The sequence below is a fragment of the Macrobrachium nipponense genome, chromosome 2 (genome assembly GCF_015104395.2).
Source record: "Macrobrachium nipponense isolate FS-2020 chromosome 2, ASM1510439v2, whole genome shotgun sequence".
NCBI lineage: Eukaryota > Metazoa > Arthropoda > Malacostraca > Decapoda > Palaemonidae > Macrobrachium > Macrobrachium nipponense.
The window spans coordinates 57,536,720-57,561,672 of record NC_087201.1 but is presented as its reverse complement, the minus strand read 5'-3'; the positions used below and the strand labels follow the sequence as shown (position 1 = coordinate 57,561,672).

The window sequence follows — 24,953 nt, the reverse complement described above, 5'->3', positions numbered from 1 at the left end:
CACATTTATTGGGTCATCATTTTAAACAAATTTAAATGTGCTATGAGTTGCTATATGTGTGAGTGCAATGAAGCCATTTAAAAAGCATGGATAGGTAGATGGTGACTCACAATTTCGTTATACTATTGAACAGGAACTAGGGATATTCGATTTAGATGGTAGATATGAGTTGACCACATTCCTCAAAGATTAGTGGAAAAGTTAGACCAGTAAAAAGCCTCATTGACCTTATCGAGAGGTCAAAATGAAAACACCGCAAAACAGCCACGCGATTAAGAATAATAATTATCTGTGCTTTGTGTTGTATACTGTATAAGTCTGTACATTTGTAGCTCAAACAAACTTAACACTATTCTACTATAATGTAATTTTTTAACGAAAGATTTCCTTGTTTTTTCCGTAAGGAACTTTATTAGATGGTGAAATATGAACTTACTTTTGACGTACGCTGTGAACAAAAAAGTACATTTCTCTTAAGGAATCAATGAATTCGACCAAAACTACATAGAAATCAGTCACTATTAAAATTTCATCTGTTAAGAACATTTTCTGGGAGAACAGTTCATATTGAAAGCAATGATTAATACATACACAAATTTTGCCAATTGCTAATTTATTTGCTTTATTTACACCTAAACCTAATCGTAATTTTATTTGTACAGATTTGCCGGGCAATTTTGGAAATCATTACTTATGAGTAATTTAGCAACCACAAAAGTGGCCAATGAAGATACGAATGAGTTGTTGTGCTTGATTTCTCTTCTGTGAAATGGAGTTTCTTAAAAGCCCTTCTTCCACTTCCGATTCTTCGCTGTTCTTCATTTAGAGAATCCATTTGTTCTGGACGACTGTTGTGAAGTAATCGTCATCGCCAATGGACTTGCTCACTCCCGAGTAGTACTCCATGAACTCCTCCTTTGACACCTGGCAACGGACGGTAAGATTACTAGGATGCATGGTTTACATTATTATCTGTGAGTGAAATATACGTACCGTTCTTTAGAAAGTCATGTATAACCCTCCATTTATATCTTGGTTTCTTAGAAACATTTACTAGTGGAATTGCACATTCAGACACTGTCTAGGTCTAATCTAAATTCAAGCTTGCAGAACAAAACTCATCAATTGAAAGGAAATGATGAAAGCTCATTATAGGGAAGGTGAAAGCCCCGCCCTCTACATTTCTTTCTCCTTCTCTTCTCCACGTCGCCCCAAGGCACTCCTTGCTCTATTTTCAAAGGAAGTGAATAATCTAAGACTCTGTCAAAAGCCTCACCCATGCTATCTTCATTGATTTATGTGTTCGTGCTCATCAAACTTATGCAATATAAAAGGGAATTATTGTATGCTCTTGGCTCATTATATGATGCTTAAATAGACGTGGCACTTCTCTATGCCAAATGCCAATGCACAAGTTTTCACAAAATATAGGCCCAAGTACAATGCTTTCTTGGCCATACCCACACTCTTCTGTCTCATGGTTGGTCTATTGCAGTATATTTCTCTTTGGCCTTATGTGTACCTTATGTTGTATCTCTTTGTTCTTCTATTGATGTTTACGAGATTCCCAAGCTATAACTACATGGACTGGTTAACATGCACATGTAAACGTCGATATAAAACACTAAATCTCACTTACACCCAGGCAAATGATGTTGATGGCCTCAGTTCTGATAATATCAAAACAATGTTTTCTAAAATAACCTCGTGTCATTTGGAGATACATTGATATTTGTGTGCACAGGCAGTCTCTGGTTTATGGGGGGGGGGGGGGGGGGGGGGTTCTGTTACTGATGACGCAAGATAAAACCCAAAAACCACTGTAAACTGGAACATTATAATAATAATGGGAGTAAATAGAGCTTACAGTGCCATAAAAACCATTTACAGCTCTGTAAAATCAGGTTAATGACGCCGTGAGCCAAGCTCCATAAAGTCGAAACGTCATAAACCGAGACCAGCATAAGCCAGGGAATACCTGTGTGTGTGTGTTTGTGTGTGTGTGTATGTATATATATATATATATATATATATATATATTTATATATATATATATATAATATATATATATATATATATGTATACATACATACATACATATACATACATATACATACTACGTATAACTGAATCACGAAGTTAGGAACGTGATAAATCCATAAATAAAGATATATACCACGAAGGAAAAATAAACGAAGGAGGATCTGCGAGACCTTTCGACGTTAAACGTCCTTTACTAAGCAGTTTCTGCTTAGTAAAGGACGTTTAACGTCGAAAGGTCTCGCAGATCCTCCTTTGTTTATTTTTCCTTCGTGGCATATATCTTTATACATACATACATACATACTATAGTACATATAAATATATATATATATAGATATTATACGCTTGGTCTTGGTCTCGTAGTTTAGTGATTAGCGTCTTGCTTCACCAACGAGACCAACATTTGATCCTGATAGGTAACAACCAGTTTAAAGAAATGATTGGGATTAACCACATTGCTCTAAAAAAAATAAAAAATAAACAAAATACTGAGAACATGACTACACTGTACAAGATCTACTCAAAGAAAGGCACAAACCTTGCCATCATCATGAACGCCTCCCTCAAAGTTTGTGATGAAATTCATCAGAGTATCGTGTTCCGTTGCCTCTTTCGACAGGACCTTGGGGTGACGAGATGCGTCGAATTTGTTCTTCATGTCTTCGACACTAATGACACCATCTTCAGAATCAGCCAGCTTACTGAAGGCCTCTTCCACGACGTGTTTCCTGGCATCAGACATTTCTGGCTGTTTGGAAGACGAAATTTTCAAACAATTGCGGTCTTGGAATTGTTTTAGACTTAAAATAAAAAGTTATATATAGTGCATGAACGGCTTTTATCTTAATGCAGTTTTACATTAAAAAGTTTGAGATACTGCGTAAAGGAATATTCATTTGTATCCAAGTCATGGCTTCACTTTATCACAAACCACATCTACAAAGATGTTCACCTTCAATAGGTATGACTCTTAAAGAATGTTAAGACCATAAAGATGTAAACCGCAACATGTATATGTGTTCTCATTTTTAAGCTACCAAAGGTTTAGAACTGAATTTTATAACATAGATAATGTGGTATTCCAAGGTGAATTAATAATTTTCTACACGACCACTAATATTAGAGTCTTGAAGAGGCTCACGGTTCATGACAGTCACACGAGAATTTATTACTCTTCCTTTTTAAGAAGCCAAAACCTTCTTTAAAAATGAAATATTCTTGATTTCATAAAAGTACCAGAACCGCCCTATAAACATTACTCTTTCTGTCCTTTATGAAATCAAAGTCCCCTCAAGAATATTACAAAATACGCTTTAAAAGGATTATGATAACATTTGTTATTATAATCCTTTTAAAGGACATTCTGTAATATTCTTGAGGGGACTTTAAACTTTTATTTCTTAAAGGACAGAAAGAGTAATGTCAATAGGAAGGCTCTGGTACTTTATGAAATCAAGAATATTTCATTTTTAATGTCGGCTTCTTTAAAAGCAAGAGTAATAAATCCTCGTGCGATACAGTTTCTTACTGATTGGAAAATATGGAATGGAATATAGAGTTTAGGCCAAAAGCCAAGCGCTGGGACCTATGAGGTCATATTGTTGGGAGAGGGTGGAAAGTAAGATGGAAGAAAGAGAATATGAATGAACAGAGATAATATCAAAAGAATGAAAGAGGTTGAAATTAGGGGCCGAAGGAACGGTGCAAAGGACATTTAGTAATGCCTACAGTGCACCCCGTGAAGTGCACTGACGACACTACCCGCCTACGGGATTGGAAAATATGTAACGGTATGTTCCAGATTCTAAGATATGAAAAAATCATGCGATAGCGATAGATATTCTTTTTCTCTGAAAACAAGACTGCTCTCATGGGGGTCTCAGTATTATAGAATACCAAGAATACAATATTCTTAGTCGAGGCCTAACATCATAAATATAAAGGATATATCACCTCATTCCTGAGAAGGTACCAGTTTCTGAGAGGTTAGGAATGTAGCACTTTATTGGCGGTTCGAGCTTCTTAAAGATCGTGAATGGTCGAAGTTCCCCCGAGTGTAGTCAAGGACTGTCATCAAGGTGACATCTGTCAAAATGAAGACTGTTTACATTCGGCAACAGACAGACAGACTACGTGATGGATCGAAGGTCGAGCGTGACAGACCACCATAAGAAAAGTCATCCTTGTCGCAACCGAAAAAGGGAAAAAGAAATGTGTATAATACCAAGGCCACGTTCTCGGAAATCTTTCTTGTATTGGGTGTCATTCCGCCCGGATTATCTGCCTAAGAAGGAGGATCGCCCCACTGAGGGTTCAATAGGATCGCCAACGAATACAGCATTTGAAATAACACATATTGGTTTGAAATGATGTTCCAATCCCATGTTTTTTAAACATATCTTGCCTTCCACGGTGTTTCACTGCCGTAAAGCACACCTCTCATTTTCATGCTACGCAAGTGGCTGTAGCGGGGAAATAATCACTTCTAGTAAAGAATTACAAATATTGTCTTATATTCCTATCATACGGTGGCGTTTTGAACTGGCTTCGTTTTCTATATCTTCAAAGAACGTCGTTTCTTTTAAATGATCTCATCAATATTTTTCAAGTCTTCGTGCCTTTAATTTCTACTGTGTGATATTGATTCAATGCTTGTATTTATGATACATTTTCTATATTATTCTGTATTAAACTACATTAAATTTGGTGATAAGAAAAGTTGTCGAACCGAGAAGAGGTCAGCCTAAGAGGATCAACTATCACTTTCGTAAATCAGGGGTCAGCTCCATTAAACACTGTTGATTTCAAATAGTGAAGCTTATTATAACAAAGGCAATGTATCTTCGCAAATCTATGTTCACTTCTGGGATGCAATGCTAACTGCAATATTGCAAAGATCAAATAGTTGAGAATTTCTCAGTAGCACCCTACTCGAGGAGGTCTGGTTTTATAACATCACGAGTTCCTCGTTGGACGAGTGGTTTTCGCGCTCGGTTACCAATCTGGTAGTCCGAAGTTCGGCCAATGCAGAATCTGAGGAATTTATTTCTGCTGATAGAAATTCATTTCTCGATATAAAGTGGTTCGGATCCCACAATAAGCTGCAGGACTCGTTACTAGGTGACCAATTGGTTCCTAGCCAATTAAGAATATCTAATCCTTCGGGCCAGCCCTAGGTCTGGTAAAACTAAGATATATTTTTTTATATAATCATGATACCCAGAAGAAACTCAACTAGGGACTAGCCCTGAAGAGGAAGGAAAAAATACATTGCCAGGTACCGTTCTAGTAAATCATCAGTCAATGCTGACTCATACTCTTCTGTGTTGTTGGTGGCAGAGCCAATCGACCAACTAAGTGCAGAAGGTCTCACGCAGAGGTAATGAATACAAGTATGAATACAAGGAAATCGCTTAGACTCCTATCATCATTCAATTTCCTTTTAGTCCTATAGGATTTCATAAAATAACATCGACACCTGTCTGCAAGATTTTGATGCAACTACTCCAATAAGCAACCATAAGCAATGGATTTGTACCATCATTACGTCATGTCTAGTCAAATTCCAGTTTCTATAGTTTACATTATGATAATTAAATCTTTGTGAATAAAATACACACTCGGTCAAATCATGGTATTCTCGTACATTAGCACCTATAACGAGTCGATAGCAGACTGGAGTTATGAATATTACATGGATGAAGCGATACTACCTGTGAACAGTACAGCAACGCGCCCCACCCACTCTCTCTCTCTCTCTCTCTCTCTCTCTCTCTCTCTCTCTCTCTCTCTCTCTCTCTCTCTCTCCCTGGGAACGGATTTTGAAAATTAACTGATCTTAGGCATATTCGTTAGGGAAGTGGATATGGGTTTTAGGGAATACGTAATGAATTCACTGAGTGCCCCTCACTCTTTCTTGGATTAACTGTGTATAAAATGAAATGTCATCGAGGAATGATGATGTGATGATGAGTCGAAACCCATTCCCCAGTTTTCGACCCCCTTCCCCCGTTTACTGAACCCAAGAATCTCCCCCTCCCACCATTCCACCCCAGTTTACTGACTAAGAAACCCTACCTTTCCCATGCTTACTGCTAGAAATCCCACCATTTCCCCAATTTTACTGACTAAGATCCCTTTAGCATTCCCCAGTTTACCTGACCTAAGAATCCCACCCCATTTCCCATGCCCTACTGACTAAGATCCCCACCCGTTTCCCCGTTTTACCTGAAACTAAGAATCCCATCATTCCCAAGTTTTACTGACAGAATTTCCTACGCCCATTCCCCAGTTTTACTGGCTAAGAATCCCACCATTTATTCCCCGGTTACTGCTAAGAATCCCACCATTCCCCAGTTTACTGACTAAGAATCCCACCATTCCCAAGTTTACTGACTAAGAATCCCACCATTCCCAAGTTTACTGACTAAGAATCCCACCATTCCCAGTTTACTGACTAAAGATCCTTTACCTTCAAGTACCTTGACTAATTATCCACCATTCCCCAATTTACTGACTTAAGAATCCCCCACCACCCCAGTTTTACTGGCTAAGAATCCCACCATTCCCAGTTTACCTGACTAAGAAATCCCCACCATTCAGTTTTACTGACTAAGATCCCACATCCCCAAGTTTAATGACTAAGATCCCACCATTCCCAGTTTACTGACTAAGAATCCCACCATTCCCATGCCTAGCTACCCTTTAGACATCCCACCCCCCCATTCCCCATTTACTGACTAAGAATTCCCACCATTCCTTAGTTTACTGACTAAGAATCCCACCATTCCCCAAGTTTACTGACTAAAATCCCACCATTCCCAGTTTACTGACTAAGAATCCCACCATTCCCCAGTTTACTGACTAAGAATCCCACCATTCCCCAAGTTTACTGACTAAGAATCCCACCATTTCCCATGTTACTGACTAAGCATCCACTTCCCAGTTTATGACCTAAGATCCAACCATTGCCCCAGTTTAACTTGGACTAAGAATAATCCCACCCATGTTCCCCAAGTTTACTGACTAGAATCCCACATTCCCAAGTTTTAACTGACCTAGAAGCCCCCACCATTCCCCAAAGTTTAACTGAACCTAAGATCCACCATTCCCCAGTTTACCATGACCTAAGAATTCCCACCCATTATCCCAGCTTACTGACTAAGACTCCACCCTCCCCAAGTTTACCTGACCTAGAATTCCCACCATTCCCTAAGTTTACTGACTAAGAATCCCACCCATATCCCAAGTTTACTGGACTAAGAATCCTACCATTCCCCAGTTTACTTGACCCTAAGAATTCCACCATTCCCCAGTTTACTGGACTAAGAAATCCCACCATTACCCAGTTTACTGGAACTTAAGAATCCCACCCCATTCCCAAGTTTTACTGACTAAAGAATCACCCCACCATTCCCCAAGTTTTACTGACCTAAGAATCCCATCATTCCCACGTTTACTGACTAAAAAAAGGGGGGGGGGGGGGGGAATCCTAGCCAATTCCCAGTTTACTGACTAAAGAATCCCAACCATTCCCCAGTTTTACTGACTAAGAATCCCACCCCCCCCCAAAAATTTTTTTTTTTTTTCCCCCCACCAGCTTTACTGACTAAGAATCCCACCAATTCCCCAAGGGTTTACTTTGACTAAGAATACCCACCATTCCCTAAGGTTTACTGACTAAGGAAATCACCACCCATTCCCCAGTTTACTTGACCTAACGGAATCCCACCAATTCCCAGTTTACTGATAAAGAAATCCCACCATTCCCAATGGTGATTACTGACTAAGAATACCAACCATTCCCCAGTTTACTGACTAAGAATCCACCCATTCCCTTAAGTTTACTGACCTATAAGAAATCCCAACCATTCCCAAGGCTTTACTGACTAAGAATCCCACCATTACCCAAGTTTAATGACGAAGAATCCAACCAATCCCCAGTTTACTGGACTCAGAAATCCACCCATTCCCAAGTTTACTGACCTAAGAATCCCACCATTTCCCATGCTTACTGACTAAGAATCCCAACAATCCCAGTTTACCTGAACTAAGAATTCCCACCCATTCCCAGTTGACTGACTAAGAATCCCACCATTTTCCCAGTTTAATGACTAAGAATCCCACCCATTCCCATGCTTACTGACCCCTAAGAAATCCACCATTCCCCAGGTTTACTGACTAAGGAATTCCCCCCATTCCCAGTTTACTGACTAAGAAAATCCCACCATCCCCAGTGTTTACTGACTAAAGAATCCACCATTCCACCCCAGTTGACTGACTAAGAATCCCACCATTTCCCCAGTTTCTGACTAAGAAGAATCCCAACCCATTCCCGCCCATGGTTTACTGACTAAGAATCCAACCATTACCATGATTAATGACTAAGAATCCCACCATTCCCCAGTTTACTGACTAAGAATCCCACCATTCCCCAGTTTACTGACTAAGAATCCCACCATTCCCCAGTTTACTGACTAAGAATCCCACCATTCCCAAGTTTCACTGGACTAAGAATCCCACCATTCCCCAGTTACATGGACTAAGAAAGCCCACCATTCCCCAGTTTACTGACCTAAGAATCCCACCATTCCCAAGCTTACTGGACTAATCGTTCAATCCTACCATCCACCCAAGGTTTACTGACTAAGAAAATCCCACCATTCCTAAGTTTACTGGATAAGAATCCCACCATTCACCCAAGTTTACTGACTAAGAAATCCCACCAATTCCCAAGCTTACTGACTAAGAAATCCCCACCAATTCCCAAGTTTACTGAACTAAGAATACCACCATTCCCAAGGCTTACTGAATAAGAATCCCACCATTTACCCAAAGATTACTGACTAAGAATCTCTACCATCCCAAGCATTAACTGACTAAGAATCCCAACCAATTCCCAAGTTTACTGACTAAGAATCCCACCAGTTCCCCAGTTTACTGAACTAACGAATCCTAACCATTCACCCAAGTTTACTGATAAGAATCCCCACCATTCCCAAGTTTGACTGACTAAGAATTCCCACCATTCCCAAGATTACTGACTAAGAACACCCAACCATTCCCCAGTTTACTGACTAAGAATCCAAACCATTCCAAGTTTTACTGAACTAAGGAATCCACCATTCCCAAGTTTACTGACTAAGAAATCCCACCATTCCCCAGTTTAACTGACTAAGAAATCCCTACCATTCCCAAGTTTTTCACTTTTGGACTAAGAATCCCACCCACCATTTCCCCAGTTTACTGACTAAGAATCCTACCATTCCCAAGTTTACTGACTAAGAATCCCACCATTCCCAAGTTTACTGACTAAGAATCCTACCATTCCCAAGGTTTACTGGACTAGAAAATACCCACCATTCCCCAGTTTTACTGACTAAGAATCCCACCATTCCCCAGTTACATGACTAAAAAGAATCCCACCATTACCCAAGTTTACGACTAAGGAATCCCACCACCATTCCCCAGTTTGACTGGACTACGAAAATCCCACCCATTCCCCCAGTTTACTGACTAAGAATCCCACCATTCCCCAGTTTACTGACTAAGAATCCCACCATTCCCATGCTTACTGACTAAGAATCCCACCATTCCCCAGTTTACTGACTAAGAATCCCACCATTCCCCAGTTTACTGACTAAGAATCCCACCATTCCCAAGTTTACTGACTAAGAATCCCACCAGTTCCCAAAGTGGTTTACTGACTAAAGAAATCCCACCCATCCCCAGTTTAGACCCTAAGATCCACCATTCCCCTGTTTACTGGACTAAGAAATCCCACCATTTCCAATTGCTTTACCTGACTCAAGAATCCCACCATTCCCCAGTTTACTGCCCTAAGAATCCCACAGCCAAGTTTACTGGAATAAGGAATCCCACCATTTCCCCAGTTTAATTGGGACCCTAAGAATTTCCCACCATTCATGCTTACGGATAAGAATCCCACCATTCCCAAGTTTACTGACTAAGAATCCCACCATTCCCCAGTTTACTGACTAAGAATCCCAACCAATTCCCCATGATTACTGTACTAAGAATCCCCACCATTGACCCCAGGTTTACTGACTAAGAATCTCCCACCATTCCCCAGTTTATGACTAAGAATCCCACCCCAATTCCCCAGGTTACCCGACTAAGAATTTCACCATTCCCCGGTTTACTGGACTAAGAATCCCACCAATTGCCCCAGTTTTACTTGACTAAGGGAATCCCACCATTCCCCAAGTTTAACTGACCCTAAGTAATCCCAACCCTTCCCCATGCTTTACTGATAAGGAATCCCACCATTCCCCAAGTTTACTGGACTAAGGAATACCACATTACCCCAGTTTACTGACCTAAGAAATCCCCACCATTCCCCAGTTTACTGACTAAGAATCCCCACATTCCCAAGAATTAATGAACTCTAAGAATCCCTAACCAATTCCCCAGTTTACTAGACTAAGGGAATCCCACCAATTACCTAAGTTACGGACAGAATTCCCACATCCCAAGTTTAATGTCCTAAGAATCCCAACCATTCCCAAGCGTTACTGACTAAGAATCCCCACCATTCCCCAAGGTTTACTGACTAAGAATCACCCACCATTCCCCAAGCTTGACTGACTAAGAATCCCACCATTCCCAAGCCCTTAACTTGACTAAGAATCTCCATTCCCAAGAATTACCTGATAACCAATCCCACCATTCCCAAGTTTAACGACTAAGAATCCAACCCATTCCCAGTTACGACTAAGCATCTTTACCATTCCCAAGTTTACTGACTAAGAATCCCACCATTCCCAAGTTTACTGACTAAGAATCCCACCATTCCCAAGCTTACTGACTAAGAATCCCACCATTCCCCAGTTTACTGACTAAGAATCCCACCATTCCCAAGTTTACTGACTAAGAATCCCACCATTTCCCAAAGCTTTACTGGACTAAGAAATCCCACCCATTTACCCCAAGTTTACCTGACTAAGAATCCTACCATTCCCAAGTTTACTGACTAAGAATCCCACCATTCCCAAGTTTACTGACTAAGAATCCTACCATTCCCAAGTTTACTGACTAAGAATCCCACCATTCCCAAGTTTACTGACTAAGAATCCCACCATTCCCAAGTTTAACCGACGAAGAATCCCACCCCATTCCCAGTTTACTGGACCCTAAGGAATCCCCCATTTCCCCAGTTTACTGACTAAGCATCCCTACCTATTCCCAATGCTTACTGACTAAGAAATCCCACCATTCCCAGGCTTTACCTGACTAAGAAATCCCACCCATTCCCAAGCTTTACGGACTAAGAATTCACCCACCATTCCCAAGCTTTACTGACTAAGGAATACCCACCAGTTCCCATGCTCTTTACTGACTAAGAATCCCACCATTCCCCAGTTTACTGACTAAGAATCCCACCATTCCCAGTTTACTGACTAAGAATCCCACCATTCCCCAGTTTACTGACTAAGAATCCCACCATTCCCAAGCTTACTGACTAAGAATCCCACCATTCCCCAGTTTACTGACTAAGAATCCCACCATTCCCCAGTTTACTGACTAAGAATCCACTCCATTCCCAATGTTTCACTGAACTAAAGAATCCCACCATTGCCCAGTTTACTTGACTAAAGAATCCTACCATTCCCCAATGTTTACTGACTAAGAATCCCACCATTTCCCCAGTTTACTGAACTAAGAATCCTAATCCTACCATTCCCAAGTTTACTGACTTAAGAATCCCCCATCCCCCAGTTTAACGACTACCAATTCCCCAATTCCCCACTTTACTGACGGGAAGAATCCCACCGTATCCCAAGCTTTACCTGACGAAGAAATTCCCTACCATTCCCCAAGTTTACTGACTAAGAATTCCCCACCATTCCCCGAGTTTACTGACTAAGAATTCCCACCATTCCCCAAGATTTTACTGACCTAAGAATCCCAACATTCCCAATCTTTACTGACTAAGAATCCCACCATTCCCAAGCTTTTACTGACTAAGAAGACCCACCATTCTTCCCAAGGCTTTAACTGACTAAGAATCCCCACCATTTCCCAAGGTTACTGACTCAAGAATTCCTACCAATTCCCAAGTTTACTGACTAAGAATCCTACCATTCCCAAGTTTACTGACTAAGAATCCCACCATTCCCCAGTTTACTGACTAAGAATCCCACCATTCCCAAGCTTACTGACTAAGAAACTCCCCACCAATTCCCCAAGCTTTACTGACTAAGAATCCCCACCCCATTCCCAAGTTTACTGACTAAGAAATCCACCCCCCATTCCCCCAAGTTTTACCTGACTAAGAATCCCTACCATTTTCCTTCCACAGTTTACTGGACTAACGAATTCCACCCTCACCATTCCCAACATTCCCAATTTACTGACTAAGAATCCCCCACCGATCCCCCCCCGCTCCAACTTACCTGACAGAATCCCAAACCAATGCCCAAGTTTCACTGAACGAAGAACCACCATTCCCAAGCTTTACTGACTAAGAAGTACCCACCAGTTCCCCAAAGTTTACTGACTAAGATCCCACCTAAGACCATTCCCAAGTTTTACTGACTAAGAATCCACAATTCCCCAAGTTTTTACTGCCCTAACCCCCCCACTCCCACCATTTCCCCGAAGTTTTACTGACTAAGAATCCCACCATTCCCACCAAGTTTACTGACTGAAGAATGAAAATCCTTCCCCCCCCCACCATTCCCAAGTTTTACTTGACTAAGAAGGAAATCCCACCATTCCCAAGTTTCACTGGACTAAGAATCCTAAATCCATTCCCAAGTTTTACTGACTAAGAATCCCCTCTCAATCCCTCACCAATTCCCCAAGTTTTACTGACTAAAGAAATCCCACCATTTCCCAAAGTTTACTGACTAAGAATCCCCCCCACCAATTTGTTCCCAAGTTTTACTGACTAAGGAATCGCCAGCCCACCATTCCCAAGTTTACTTGAATAAGAATCCCTACCATTCCCCCCAGTTTTAGCGTACGGACTAAGGAATCCCCCCCACCATTCCCAAAGTTTACTTGACTAAGAATCTGTCCACCCACCATTCACCCAAGTTTACCTGAACTTAAGAAATCCTACCACTTCCCAATTTGACTGACTAAGAATCCCCCGGCCCACCATTCCCAAGCTTATTACTGACTAAGAAATCCCCACCGATTTCCCCCAAGCTTACTGACTAAGACCCCCAATTCCCCAGTTTACCCCTTGACCCCAAGAATCCTACCATTACCCCAAGCTTTACTGACTAAGAATCCTTCCATCCAAGTTTAACTGGACTAGGGAACCACCATTCCTAGTTTCAACTGAACAAAATCCCACCATTTCCCAAGTTTAAGCTGACTAAATCTTCCACATTCCCAACTACGACTAAAGAATCCCACCATTCCCCAAGTTTACTGACTAATAATCCACCATTCCCACAAGCTTACTGACCTAAAACCACCATTCCCCCAAGCTTTTACTGACAAGAATCTCAACCATCTCCAAGGCTTAACTGACAGAATCCCACCATTCCCATAAGTTTACTGACTAAAAGAACCCACCATTTCCCCAGTTTAACTGACTAAGATAATCCCTACCCATTTCCCATTTAACTTTTGACTAAGAATCCCACCACCATTCCCATTAACTGATAAAATCCCCACCATTCCTTCCAAGCTTTAACTGATAAGAATCCACCAACCCTAGTTTAACTGACTAATAATCCACACCATCCATAAGTTAACCTGACTAAGAACCCACCATTCCCAAATTACCTGACTAAGACCTTTCACCATTCCCCAGTTACTTGACTTAAGAATCCTACCAATTCCCAATTTACTGAATAAGAATCCCACCATTCCCATTTAATCTTTTGACTAAGAATCCCAATTCCCAAGTTAACTGACTAATTTCCCACCATTCCCAGTTTACTGTACTAAGACCACCATTCCGCAATTTACCCTGACCTAAAATTTCCCCAAGCCATTTCCCCAGTTACTGACTAAGAATCCACCCATTCCCCAAGTTTACTGACCTAAGAATCCCACCATTCCAATTTAACTTTGACCTAAGAACCCACCATTCCCAAGTTATCCTGACCCTAAGAATCCTATACCAATTCCCCAATTTTACCTGACTAAGAATCCAACCCATTCCCAAGTTACGACCCTAAGAACCCACATTCCCATTTACTGAATAAGAATCCCACCATCCAAGCTTAACGACTAAAATCCCACCAATTCCTACTACTGACCCTAAGAATTTCCACCATTCCAAGTTTAACTGAAAACTTCCAGAATCCCACCATTCCCCAGGTTTGACTGAACTAAGAACCTACTCCCATCCAATTTACTTTGCCCTAAAGCAATTCACCATTCCCAATTTCGCTGAACTGAAACCCACCATTTTCCCAAGCTTTTACTGACTAAGAATCCCCCACCATTCCCAAGTTTCCCTACCTATAATGAATTCTTCCCTACCATCCCAGTTTACTGACTAAGAATCCCACCCCCCATTCCCTAAGTTTTTACTGACTAATGAATCCCACCATTCCCCGAGGTTTACTTGACTAAAGAATCCCACCATTCCCAAGCTTTACGACTAAGAACCACCAGTCCCAAGTTTACGACTAAGAACCTACCATTTCCCAAGTTCTGACTAATCCCACCATTCCCATTTACATGACTAAGAATCCCACCATTCCAAGTTTACTGACTAAGAATCCCCACCATTCCAAAGTTACTGACTAAGAATCCCAACCATTCCAAGTTAAACTGCCTAAGAACCTACATTCCCCAGTTTACTGACTAAGAATCCACCAATTCCCACATTTACTGACAGGATCGCCACCGATCCCAAGTTTACTGATAAGAACCTAGCCATTCCCAAAGTTACTGCTAAGAATTCCACCATTCCCAAGCTACTGCTAAGAAACCCACCATTCCCAATTACTGACTAAGAATCCCACCATTCCCAACTTACTGACTAAGAAGCTCCACCCCATTTCGCAAGTTACTGACTAAGATCCTACCATTCCCAAGTTTACTACCTTGAGACCTGAAGAATCCCACCATTCCAAGTTACTGACTAAGAATCCCACCATTCCCCAGTTTACTGACTAAGAATCCCACCATTCCCAAGTTTACTGACTAAGAATCCCACCATTCCCCAGTTTACTGACTAAGAATCCTTACCATTCCCAAGTTTAACTACCTGACTAGATCCCACCATTCCCAAGTTACTGACTAAGATCCACCATTCCCAAGTTTACGTACTAAGAAATCCCACCATTCCCAAGTTTACTGACTAAGAATATCACCATTCCCAGTTTACTACTCTGACTAGATCCCATAACCCATCACCCTTCCCAAGTACTGACTAAGATCCCCACCATCCCCAAGTACTGACTTAAGATCTCCCACCATTCCCAATTTTACTGCAAGATCCTACCAACCTTCCCAGTTTACTGACTAAGAATCCACCATTCCCCCAGCTTTACTGACTAAGAAAACCCCACCATTGTCCTACTGACTAAGATCACCCCCTCCCCAGCTTACTGACTAAGAATCCCACCATTTCCTAGTTTACTTGCTAAGAATCCCCACATTCCCCAAGTTTACTGCTAAGAATTCCCACAATTCCCAGCTTATGACTATTGACTTAAAATCCCACCATTTTCCAGCTTAGTGACTAGGAATACCACCATTCCCAATCTTACTAAGAATCCCACCATTCCCCAGTTTACTGACTAAGAATCCCACAATTCCTCAGCTTACTGATTAAGATTCCAACCATTCCCAAGCTTATTGACTAAGAATCCCACCATTTTCCAGCTTACTGACTAGGAATACCACCATTCCCAATCTTACTAAGAATCCTACCATTCCCCAGTTTACTGACTAAGAATACCTCCATTCCCCAGCTTATTGAATAAGAATCCCCTACGCCCTCGCGCAAATACACACATACACAAGAACGCATAATTAACAAGTATTGATATATATATATATATATATATAGATATATATATATATATATATATATGTGTGTGTGTGTGTGTGTGATATGATATATATATATATATATCTATATATATATATATATATATATATATATATATATATATATTTACATATATATGTGTGTGTGAGTACATATATAATATATATATATATATATGATATATATAGAGAGAGAGAGAGAGAGAGAGAGAGAGAGAGAGAGAGAGAGAGAGAGAGAGAGAGAGAGAGAGAGAGGTTTTAAAGTGGGAAAGTTAAACCATGAGGGACGTCCTGCAAACTGGTATCACTGCAACAGTCTAACCACCGTGACAGAAAAGAAAATAAAGAACTATTAAATGAAAAACAGAGAAATAACGAATAGACTAAGATGTTACCAAAACTGATCGTAAAAGGTGTCTGGTCCGGAAATAAAATACGCATTATCATACTTTCCTGATCTGTGATTACTTGAAGATGAAAGATTCAGATACAACAAACTATAAACTATCTGTTGAGTTATTCCGATAAATAAAACCTTGAACAATCCGTTTCAATCAATACACATAACAGTCGTATGACGATATATTTACAAGAGAGAGAGAGAGAGAGAGAGAGAGAGAGAGAGAGAGAGAGAGAGAGAGAGAGAGAGAAACACACCATCTAGCCCTTAAATATCAGAACATTTTTTACCAAACATTACAGCTGATGTACAAGTATATGTTGATGTTTTAGCGCAACTGAGCCTCCCCTTATATTTTATTTTTGACACTTCATGCCTTGTCCATTTATTGCGATTATGAAGCTGCAGGATCCATTCAATCATTTATATGTCCTGCTTGACGAGCAGATTTCTTGCTTGCATTTTTGCACAAGTAATTTTTAATTACGTAATTGCACTTGAAGAAGGAAAGAGTTCGGGTTGTCTCGAGTTCTAGTTCAGCACAGACATTAGGAGAGCAAATGGTAATGTTATTTATCACCTGATAATATCGACAGAAAAACAACATACTGAATGTGAGAGTGAATTTAAATGAAGATACTTAACTGCTGATGGCAGTTATCTATTGCTAAGCTTGGTTTCGTTTTTTTTTTTTTTCTAAACAAAAGTCCTTAAAAGTCTTAGCTCGGCTTAAAACCGAACTTTGTTATAGAATACTGAAATCTGAATAATTAAAATTAGAATACTAAAATCATTCTGATTTTAGTGTTTTATATAAACCTCCGGTTGAAACCAAGCTGAGACTATTAAAGACTGTTTATATAGAGAAATGAAGCCAAGCTTGAATCTAGATAACTATGCCTCCAGTAGGAAGAATTTTTACTCATCATTAGATCCAGAAATGTGAATGACACGCAGGCAGGACACGGAAGCACCAAACTTCGAAATACTCTAATTCAATCAAAAGAAACTCCATGAATGTCCAAACAAACATAGAACGAGTCTTATCTCGAACACTGGAATGAAATATTCACGTACTTTCGTGCGTCACGAAAGGGCACCCCATGCGCGCGCAGACACGAGATCTTTCCGACGAAAAATGATCGATGAACTGTCTCAGAAAAAAAAAGTCTAAATCTAAGGTCAACTTGTTAGCTTGGAAAGCGGGACTCTGGACGTACCCGACAGTCTATTGTATAGGTTACATAATATTCACTGACAGATGGAATATAAGATTTTGGCCAAAAGGCCAGGCACTGGGACCTATGAAGTCATTCAACATTGAATTGGAAATTAAGATTACAAAGGCGTAACTGGAGGAAAACATCGCAGCTGCACTATGAACTATTGTTAGTAGAGGTTGGAAAGTCAGATGGAAGATATGAACGGGGGTACAGTAAAAGTGCTGAAAGAGGTTGTAACTACAGCAAAGGGCCGAAAGGACGTTGTAGAGAACCTTAAGTAATGCCCACAGTACACCACGTGAAGTGCACGTACGGCACTAACCCCCTACGGGGTATATTCACTGAGAAATCAAATCGATATTTTCGCTCTTACTTCTCTGTGATTACCCTGCCTACAGCATTCCCGGACTTTGCAAAGGTTTAGCAGATGACTCTATACCACAGGAATGTTAAAAAATCGCAGAGCTTCTATGTCTACGAACTAACACTTTTGCAAACGCTTTCCTTACTTTTCCTCCTAATTAAACTGTGATTTATGAATCACAAGCAGCACCATTTATCTAAAGGGGACTTGATCACTTGAAATATCACTCATGGGTCACAAACCTCAATACTTTCACCCTTCTATTTACGCAAAGGTCATTCAAGGAAACAAAGTTGATTTTCGCATGGATGCGCATGGAAATATTGTTTACGGAATGAACGCAACAGCAACCAAGCGTCATAAAACAAGCGTATTTCAATTTCTCATTTCCAGACATCTTGTTACTTCAGCCTCCGTCCCTCCACACAAAATAATAGAATAAATAATCGATATTTAGGTCAAGTAGTACATGCCAGCAAACTCATATGGCTTCCATGAAGGAAAGAGAAGGGGAGGGCTTAGCCTACAAAGCTGCACAAAAGCTTAGCTAAACAGCATTCAACATTACTCTGATGCGTGACCGAATATAACGGCCTTCATTAATAACTAGTTCGGTCTAGCTCTGATGGTCACGGACTTTTCCAGAGTTCGGACACTCTCTCTCTCTCTCTCTCTCTCTCTCTCTCTCTCTCTCTCTCTCTCTGGTACCTACGCTCACCCTGAGTTTAATGAGAAACTCCTCGCAGTTGATGGCGCCCATGTCTTCTTTGTCGAGGCTGGAGAACAAATCGTCGACTTCATGGTCGCTGAATTCCACGCCGTACTCAGTTATGATGGCTCTCATCTCGTCTCTGGTGACGGTGTGGTTGTCCTCGCGTTCGCGCCTTCTCATCAACCTACAACAAATCACGTGTCATTATCGCCAAGTCATTTCGGAAGGGAAATGACTTCCCGTATGTCTGTTTCTAAATTCACTGGCCTACTGAGAGCTAGGAAAGTCTTGAACTGAGATTTTGCGGTAATGCTTCGTTTCCTTGCATGCTCCAAGCAGAACTGTGGACACTTGCCGTTTTTGTTAGATAAAACAAAAGACTTACTCCTTCACTGAGCAGTAAGATGTCACGACAGAAATGATTATCTGGATGTGTAAATTGCATTTTATTTCTTATAACCTTGTTCTGGATAGACATAATTGTCAGGGATCTTGAGGATGAAATCCATAACCTAGAGGAAGCAAGGGAAATGGCTCGGGACGGAGACAGATGGGGAGGAACTGTATCAGCCTTATGCCACTGGCCAGTAGTGGGAACATAAAGTAAAGTAATAACCTTGTTCGTTCTTTCTTACATCATCATTTTGCTGTCTTTTGCACAAACTGAAAAATACCAAATACTACATATAACTGAAAAACACCAGGACAATCAACCTTCAATGGGAATATTGTCCACTTAATGAAAGAGCGCACACTTGTAGATAACCTTATTTTGTTACTGTTAACTCATCAGCTGCAGGTTCAAGAAATGTCTCTGACATATTTGAAACTCGAAATTTTGAATCACACAGCAAAGATAAAATACAAAATTTACCAAGAGATTTCCAAAGAAAGTCTCGTCATATGGCATTTCTTAAATTACGTTGTTGATATGTTGTGAGTGCTCTTTTCATCACAACAATCTGGCAAAAAAAAGGCAATAACGTAAGAGTACTCATTGTTAAACTCTACGGATCTTAATAACCATATTCTACTAACAAACTCCTGTAAGTTACCTGGCCTTTCGTTTTTATTTATCCTTGTATCTTTTCATCTCCTGCATCTCATCTTTGTACAGAACTGACGCTTCAGGTATCTAAACCTAGAGGTTTACTCTTTTTCCTTATCAAAGTATAATCAAATTAGCATAGATGAAATTAAAGTGAATCACACAGTTGACGTTCATATTTTAAAGTTTGAACAGCAATATCTCTTAGTTATAAAGCGAACTAAACCTGTTGAGAGTGGTTTGAACCGACCTATGACAGCTATCCCTGCGTGCAGTGTTCGGAGAAAAGATTCGACATTCCTTGTGGTAGATCTATTGCCATTTGTAAGAAATCTATCAAAGATTTAAAATCATCTATTATTCTGTAGGTGTCTGAAGCGCTAGGAAAATTAAGGTACATCAGTTCTAGGAAGAGAGAGAGAGAGAGAGAGAGAGAGAGAGAGTGGAAAACAGACATGTACTGTTATTTGAAAACGAAGTGCTAACTGACTGATGATTAAACCAAGTTAATTGCAGTCAAATAAGAAATAACGTAAAGCTTTTCATAAAACTTATTGCCAACTAAAGTAAAATCGGACTAATAGAGATTTTAAGAAACAGGCTTCAAAGAGGCGGCCTAGACATGCCCCTCGCACCAGCCCAGGGAGAATATTACTTGATAGCGTCAGGTGGGTTCCGCTGGGCAACAGAGGAGTGGGAACACCTGGGGTTACTTGGATGAGAACCATAATACGTACATAATAGAATGGAATACAGAATTGCGTTTAAAGTTTCGAGATTTAAAAGACCACACCTTCAAGAATTACATTTTAAATTTTAGAGTTTTAAAAGGCCACACCTTCAAGAAATAAATGTTACAGTTCCGAGTTTTAAAAGGCCTCACACCTTAAAGAATGACATTTTAAAGTTCCATGTTTTAAAAGGCCCCACACTTTAATGAATGGCATTTTTACGTTCCGAGTTTTAAAAAGCCCTAAACCTTAAGGTTTCGAGTTTTAAAAGGCCACACGCCTTCAAAAAGGACATTTTAAAGTTCCGAGTTCTAAAAGGCCCCACACTTTAAAGAATTAAATTTCAAAGCTAAGAGTTTTAAAAGGCCACACACCTTAAAGAATTACATTTCAAAGTTTCGAGTTCTAAAAGGCCACACCTACAAGTATTGCATTTCAAAGTTCCGAGTTCTAAAAGGCCAAACCTACAAGAATTACATTTCAAAGTTCCGTGTTTTAAAAGGCCACAAACCTTAAATAAAAGGAAATAATAATTGCATGAAGAGAAGCGTTCGTGCAGAAGAGAAAAATAGCGCAAAACGGTCCCACCTTCACAGCACAGTCATCCATCCATACAGCGACTGACAACTTACTTTCCAAACTGGAGGACGCTGTCATAGCCCTTCGTCAGGACGAGGCAGCGGAGTTTCTCGAGGGCGCTCGTTGCCTCGTGTGCCTCTTGGGCCGACATTTTCATCAGATGGTTTTCACGGGTCATTCTGTAACGAGGAAGCTGCCAAGGAAAAGGAAACAAGTCGTTATAGTATGAATTAGTCGTACAATTATTGCAAAATATATAATTAGTATTTAAAACTAGCGTGCCACTATTCACCTCTACTTTTAACTATTCATAAAAAGGACATCAGAATTCCCAATAGGCAAATGCCAATTAAACAGTCTTTACTTAAGCTGGATTTCCTCTCTCTCTCTCTCTCTCTCTCTCTCTCTCTCTCTCTCTCTCTCTCTCTCTCTCTCGTATAGACGACAATTTGTCTCGACTTCCTGAATTCCGCAATCTATATTCTATATTTAAGGACCCAATCGGCGCCACTTGCATATTTATAGAACGTCATTAAATTCTGCAGTTTCACGCTTCCAAGAATCACGTTATTGGGGACCATTGTGCGACGAGGCATGCTGAACCCTTTATTTCTTTCCAATAACAATGTGTGAACATGAATCTGAGACGCGTTTCTTTCTAGTGCGAGTGGGTCACAAGGAACATCCAGTCGGTGAATGTTCAGTAGAGAAAATGAAATCTACTGTTTCATCCTTTTTCTGTGTGATGGATGTGCTGACCAACATGTTAAAGAATATCTGCTAAAAGAGCGTTTACACAAAACCGGCTTTTTCACTTGAATGCTTCGTCAAGTAATGGGAACCTAGGATCGCCTGATTTCGAAAGGATAAAATTCCTGACTGGGCTTCACTGGTAACCTTTTCCATTCGATCTTTTCATTTTTCAAAATGAAGGCACCAAGAAGTTATTTTTTAATTCTTAGAGGGCTACGCTTGTTGTTGTTATAGTTGTACAAAATATGACCAGCTAAGTTTTCTGAGACACAGCGTGATAGAATATTTGCACCTGCTTTGTCATACACTGTGGTCACATCGATTCTGAAATCAAAAGGATTTGCAAATAAATCATTAAATCATCGCCACATGTTCAATGGCTCTGGCAAAAACTGCTACTAATGTCGATATTACTGTTATTTTTAATGCACTAGTCCTGGTCCTTATCCAAGTCAACCATTCCCTTCATTGGTGACCTCGAAGGCCAATGACCTTAACTACAGCGAAACATTGATCTTATGACCTTCTAAGGAGGCTGCGTGAAACTCGTCAATACTAATTTATTGAATGTAACGTGTGGGGATTTCCAGCACAACAGCCTGTCTCCCCAGTTTGAAAACCTCCGAATTTTTTTCTCTCTCTCTTACCCACCTACACACGCGCGCGCGCGCGTATGCACACACCATTTCAGTTTCTTTCATCGCAGAATACTTACAGACAATTTAAAACGAAAAAACCCAAATGAATAACATGAACAAACTGGTTTTCCCTATGTCAAAAGATCCACAGACGAGAAAATATCAAACAGTAGACAGCCTAATATCATTCCGATGCATCGGCTAAACGAAATAAGAAGAGTGTTGCATTCGTTCCCTTCAGGCATCTTTACAACAGTTTGCAAATTTCTCTTAATTTTAAACAAAAATACATAACATTCGAATGTCGTTCAAACAAGCACCTTACACCATTTGGTAGTTTGCATGGCGCAAATGCTACAGTATTTAAATCATTCATAATTTACTTTTTGTGTGAGTGCGTGTGTATAAAATTTCAATGTCCATCGACTTCATTTACAACACTGCTTGAGATGTAAGCCCCTAAAAAGAGTCTTGATGTCTGTTAAACTATCAAAGGTTGTCCTTAACAGTGGAGTATTTTCATTTATCTCTTTGCTATGACTGAAAAACGTTTAAATTTGAGTAAAACAAGACTAGTGTTCAACTAGATACAATATCTGTTAGAAGGGAAATGTGTTAGCAGGGAAGAATAATTTAAATCGAAACGAATACACGCTATGTACTGATAGAATGGTGGTATTTACATCACCAAAGCACAATGAAAGGAATTTGAGTCATATTAGTAGCTTTTACTCTGAATTCTTAATTGTTAAGCAATAGTTTCCCCTCCACCAGAAAATATATTTTTCGTTCAAATATGCATCCCACTGAAGCGGTTCATTGGATTACTAAATTCAGCTTAGCTCCCAAAGGCTCCGAAAAGTCAAGTATCTCTCTCTCCCTCTTTCTTTAATTGTATAATTTCTTCCAAGATAAAAAAAAAGTCTTGTGACATCGGTTCTTTTGCTACCGTATGCACCACTACTGGCGACGTGAGCCCTAACCAAACAACGCACTTTTAGTAGAGACTTGGGCAACCAGAGGTCGTCGGTTTCCGTACATGCATATCGTGTATCTACGCAAACAACACCACATTACGAATTGATCATGCTGTACTCAATTTCCTCTAGAAGAACTTAAAAAATCCTCAACGCATTCCCGTAGCCGACTATTTCTTTAGTGAGAAATAGCAAATATTAGACCCTTTAATATTTTCTAAAATATGCATATCGCATCCACAAAGCTAATGATTCTGCAGAAGAAAAACGTAAACAAAATTGAAATTTATCATTTATAATCAGGAAACAAGCATGCAACAAGTGGCATGCATTATGTACACGTAAGTGTCAGATATAAAGGAAACCAAGGTGAATAAATTATCAAGTAGGTCAATACATTATGAAAAGTACATTAGCCTACACTTGATATCAACCATCGAATTCAAGTAGGAGTCATCAATGCATGGCACTGGGTATTAGCAACGCTCCAAGAACAGACAGCTAAGCTCTTAAACGCGCCACCGACAGTCGACCACCACCACCACCGCCGCCGCCGCCGCTGCTCGAAGCCAGACGCCGAACTTCATCCTCGAGCCTATCGATTCTCTCTCCGGCGTTCAAATCCCCCATTATCCACTCACATTGAGATGCTTCGGATGACAGACGACGAAAGCGCGGGGGATGATGGCTCCTGGGGCGACAGCAGCTCGCTTGATACTGAAAAGGCCAATCTTCGGCCGGCCTTTCTACTTCTGATGATAGTCTCGGCGGCGGGGAGAAAGGGGGATGCGGAATTCGTCATTTCGGACCCTATGCGCCGCCGTTTTAACCGGTTCGCACTGACACTGCCTTCGGACGCGTTCCGCGGGATGATGGCAAGACCTTCAGCTGTTCATTCCGTCTGTCATTAGCCGACAGGGAATGCAAATATGGTTTTTATCTAGTTCCTTCGCGAAGTAACATCATGATTATCTGAGGGTATCAAAATTACTGTATTATTGACAACCTTATGAAGTACCTTCAAGACACTTAAAGTAACCTCGAGACATTTAAAGGTAACTTCACTACATTTTATGAAATCTCAAGACATTTTAAGGTGACTTCACTACATTTCAACAAATCTCACGACATTTTCAGGTATATAACCTTTATGGGAAATTTCATTTTACTGAGAGGTTGAACTATAAAATTATACATAAACTAAGTTTATATTCTTAATTAAAGTGGTATTCCTGACACTCGGCTTTTCCAACTTCACATTATTTCAAACGCATTCTCCCTAAAGTTCCATTTGCATTATGATTTCCGTCATCGTTGTGTGCGTCTTACCTCTTACTTTCATGTTGCTCTTCCAGGAAAAATACTTCGATAATGCTCCTTGCCAAAAGCTGAAATATGCAGGACTTGTCGAAACTTATTTAACTGTCAACTGGGATATTTCCTAGAAAAGCATTTGTAAGTTTCCTTGCGCCATGAAATGTCATGTATGTGAGTGG

At 40.3% G+C, this 24,953-nt stretch overlaps 1 protein-coding gene across 2 annotated transcripts; it reads right to left on the bottom strand.

Annotated features, from left to right (window-relative positions):
* Positions 1–596: 596 nt before the first annotated feature.
* Positions 597–24,224, bottom strand: LOC135221428 (crustacean calcium-binding protein 23-like). 2 transcript variants are annotated; one of them, XM_064259199.1, is made up of 5 exons: positions 24,099–24,224; positions 21,143–21,282; positions 18,738–18,915; positions 2,582–2,791; positions 597–924 (listed from the first exon to the last, which is right to left on the bottom strand). In XM_064259199.1, exons 2-5 carry the CDS (start codon positions 21,265–21,267, stop codon positions 823–825), a joined length of 615 nt encoding a protein of 204 aa, XP_064115269.1. In that variant the 5' UTR covers positions 21,268–21,282; positions 24,099–24,224; the 3' UTR covers positions 597–822. The 2 variants fall into 2 exon arrangements, with proteins under 2 accessions (XP_064115269.1, XP_064115270.1); XM_064259200.1 differs by lacking the exon at positions 24,099–24,224 and adding an exon at positions 23,879–24,003.
* Between the last annotated feature and the right edge of the window lie 729 nt (positions 24,225–24,953).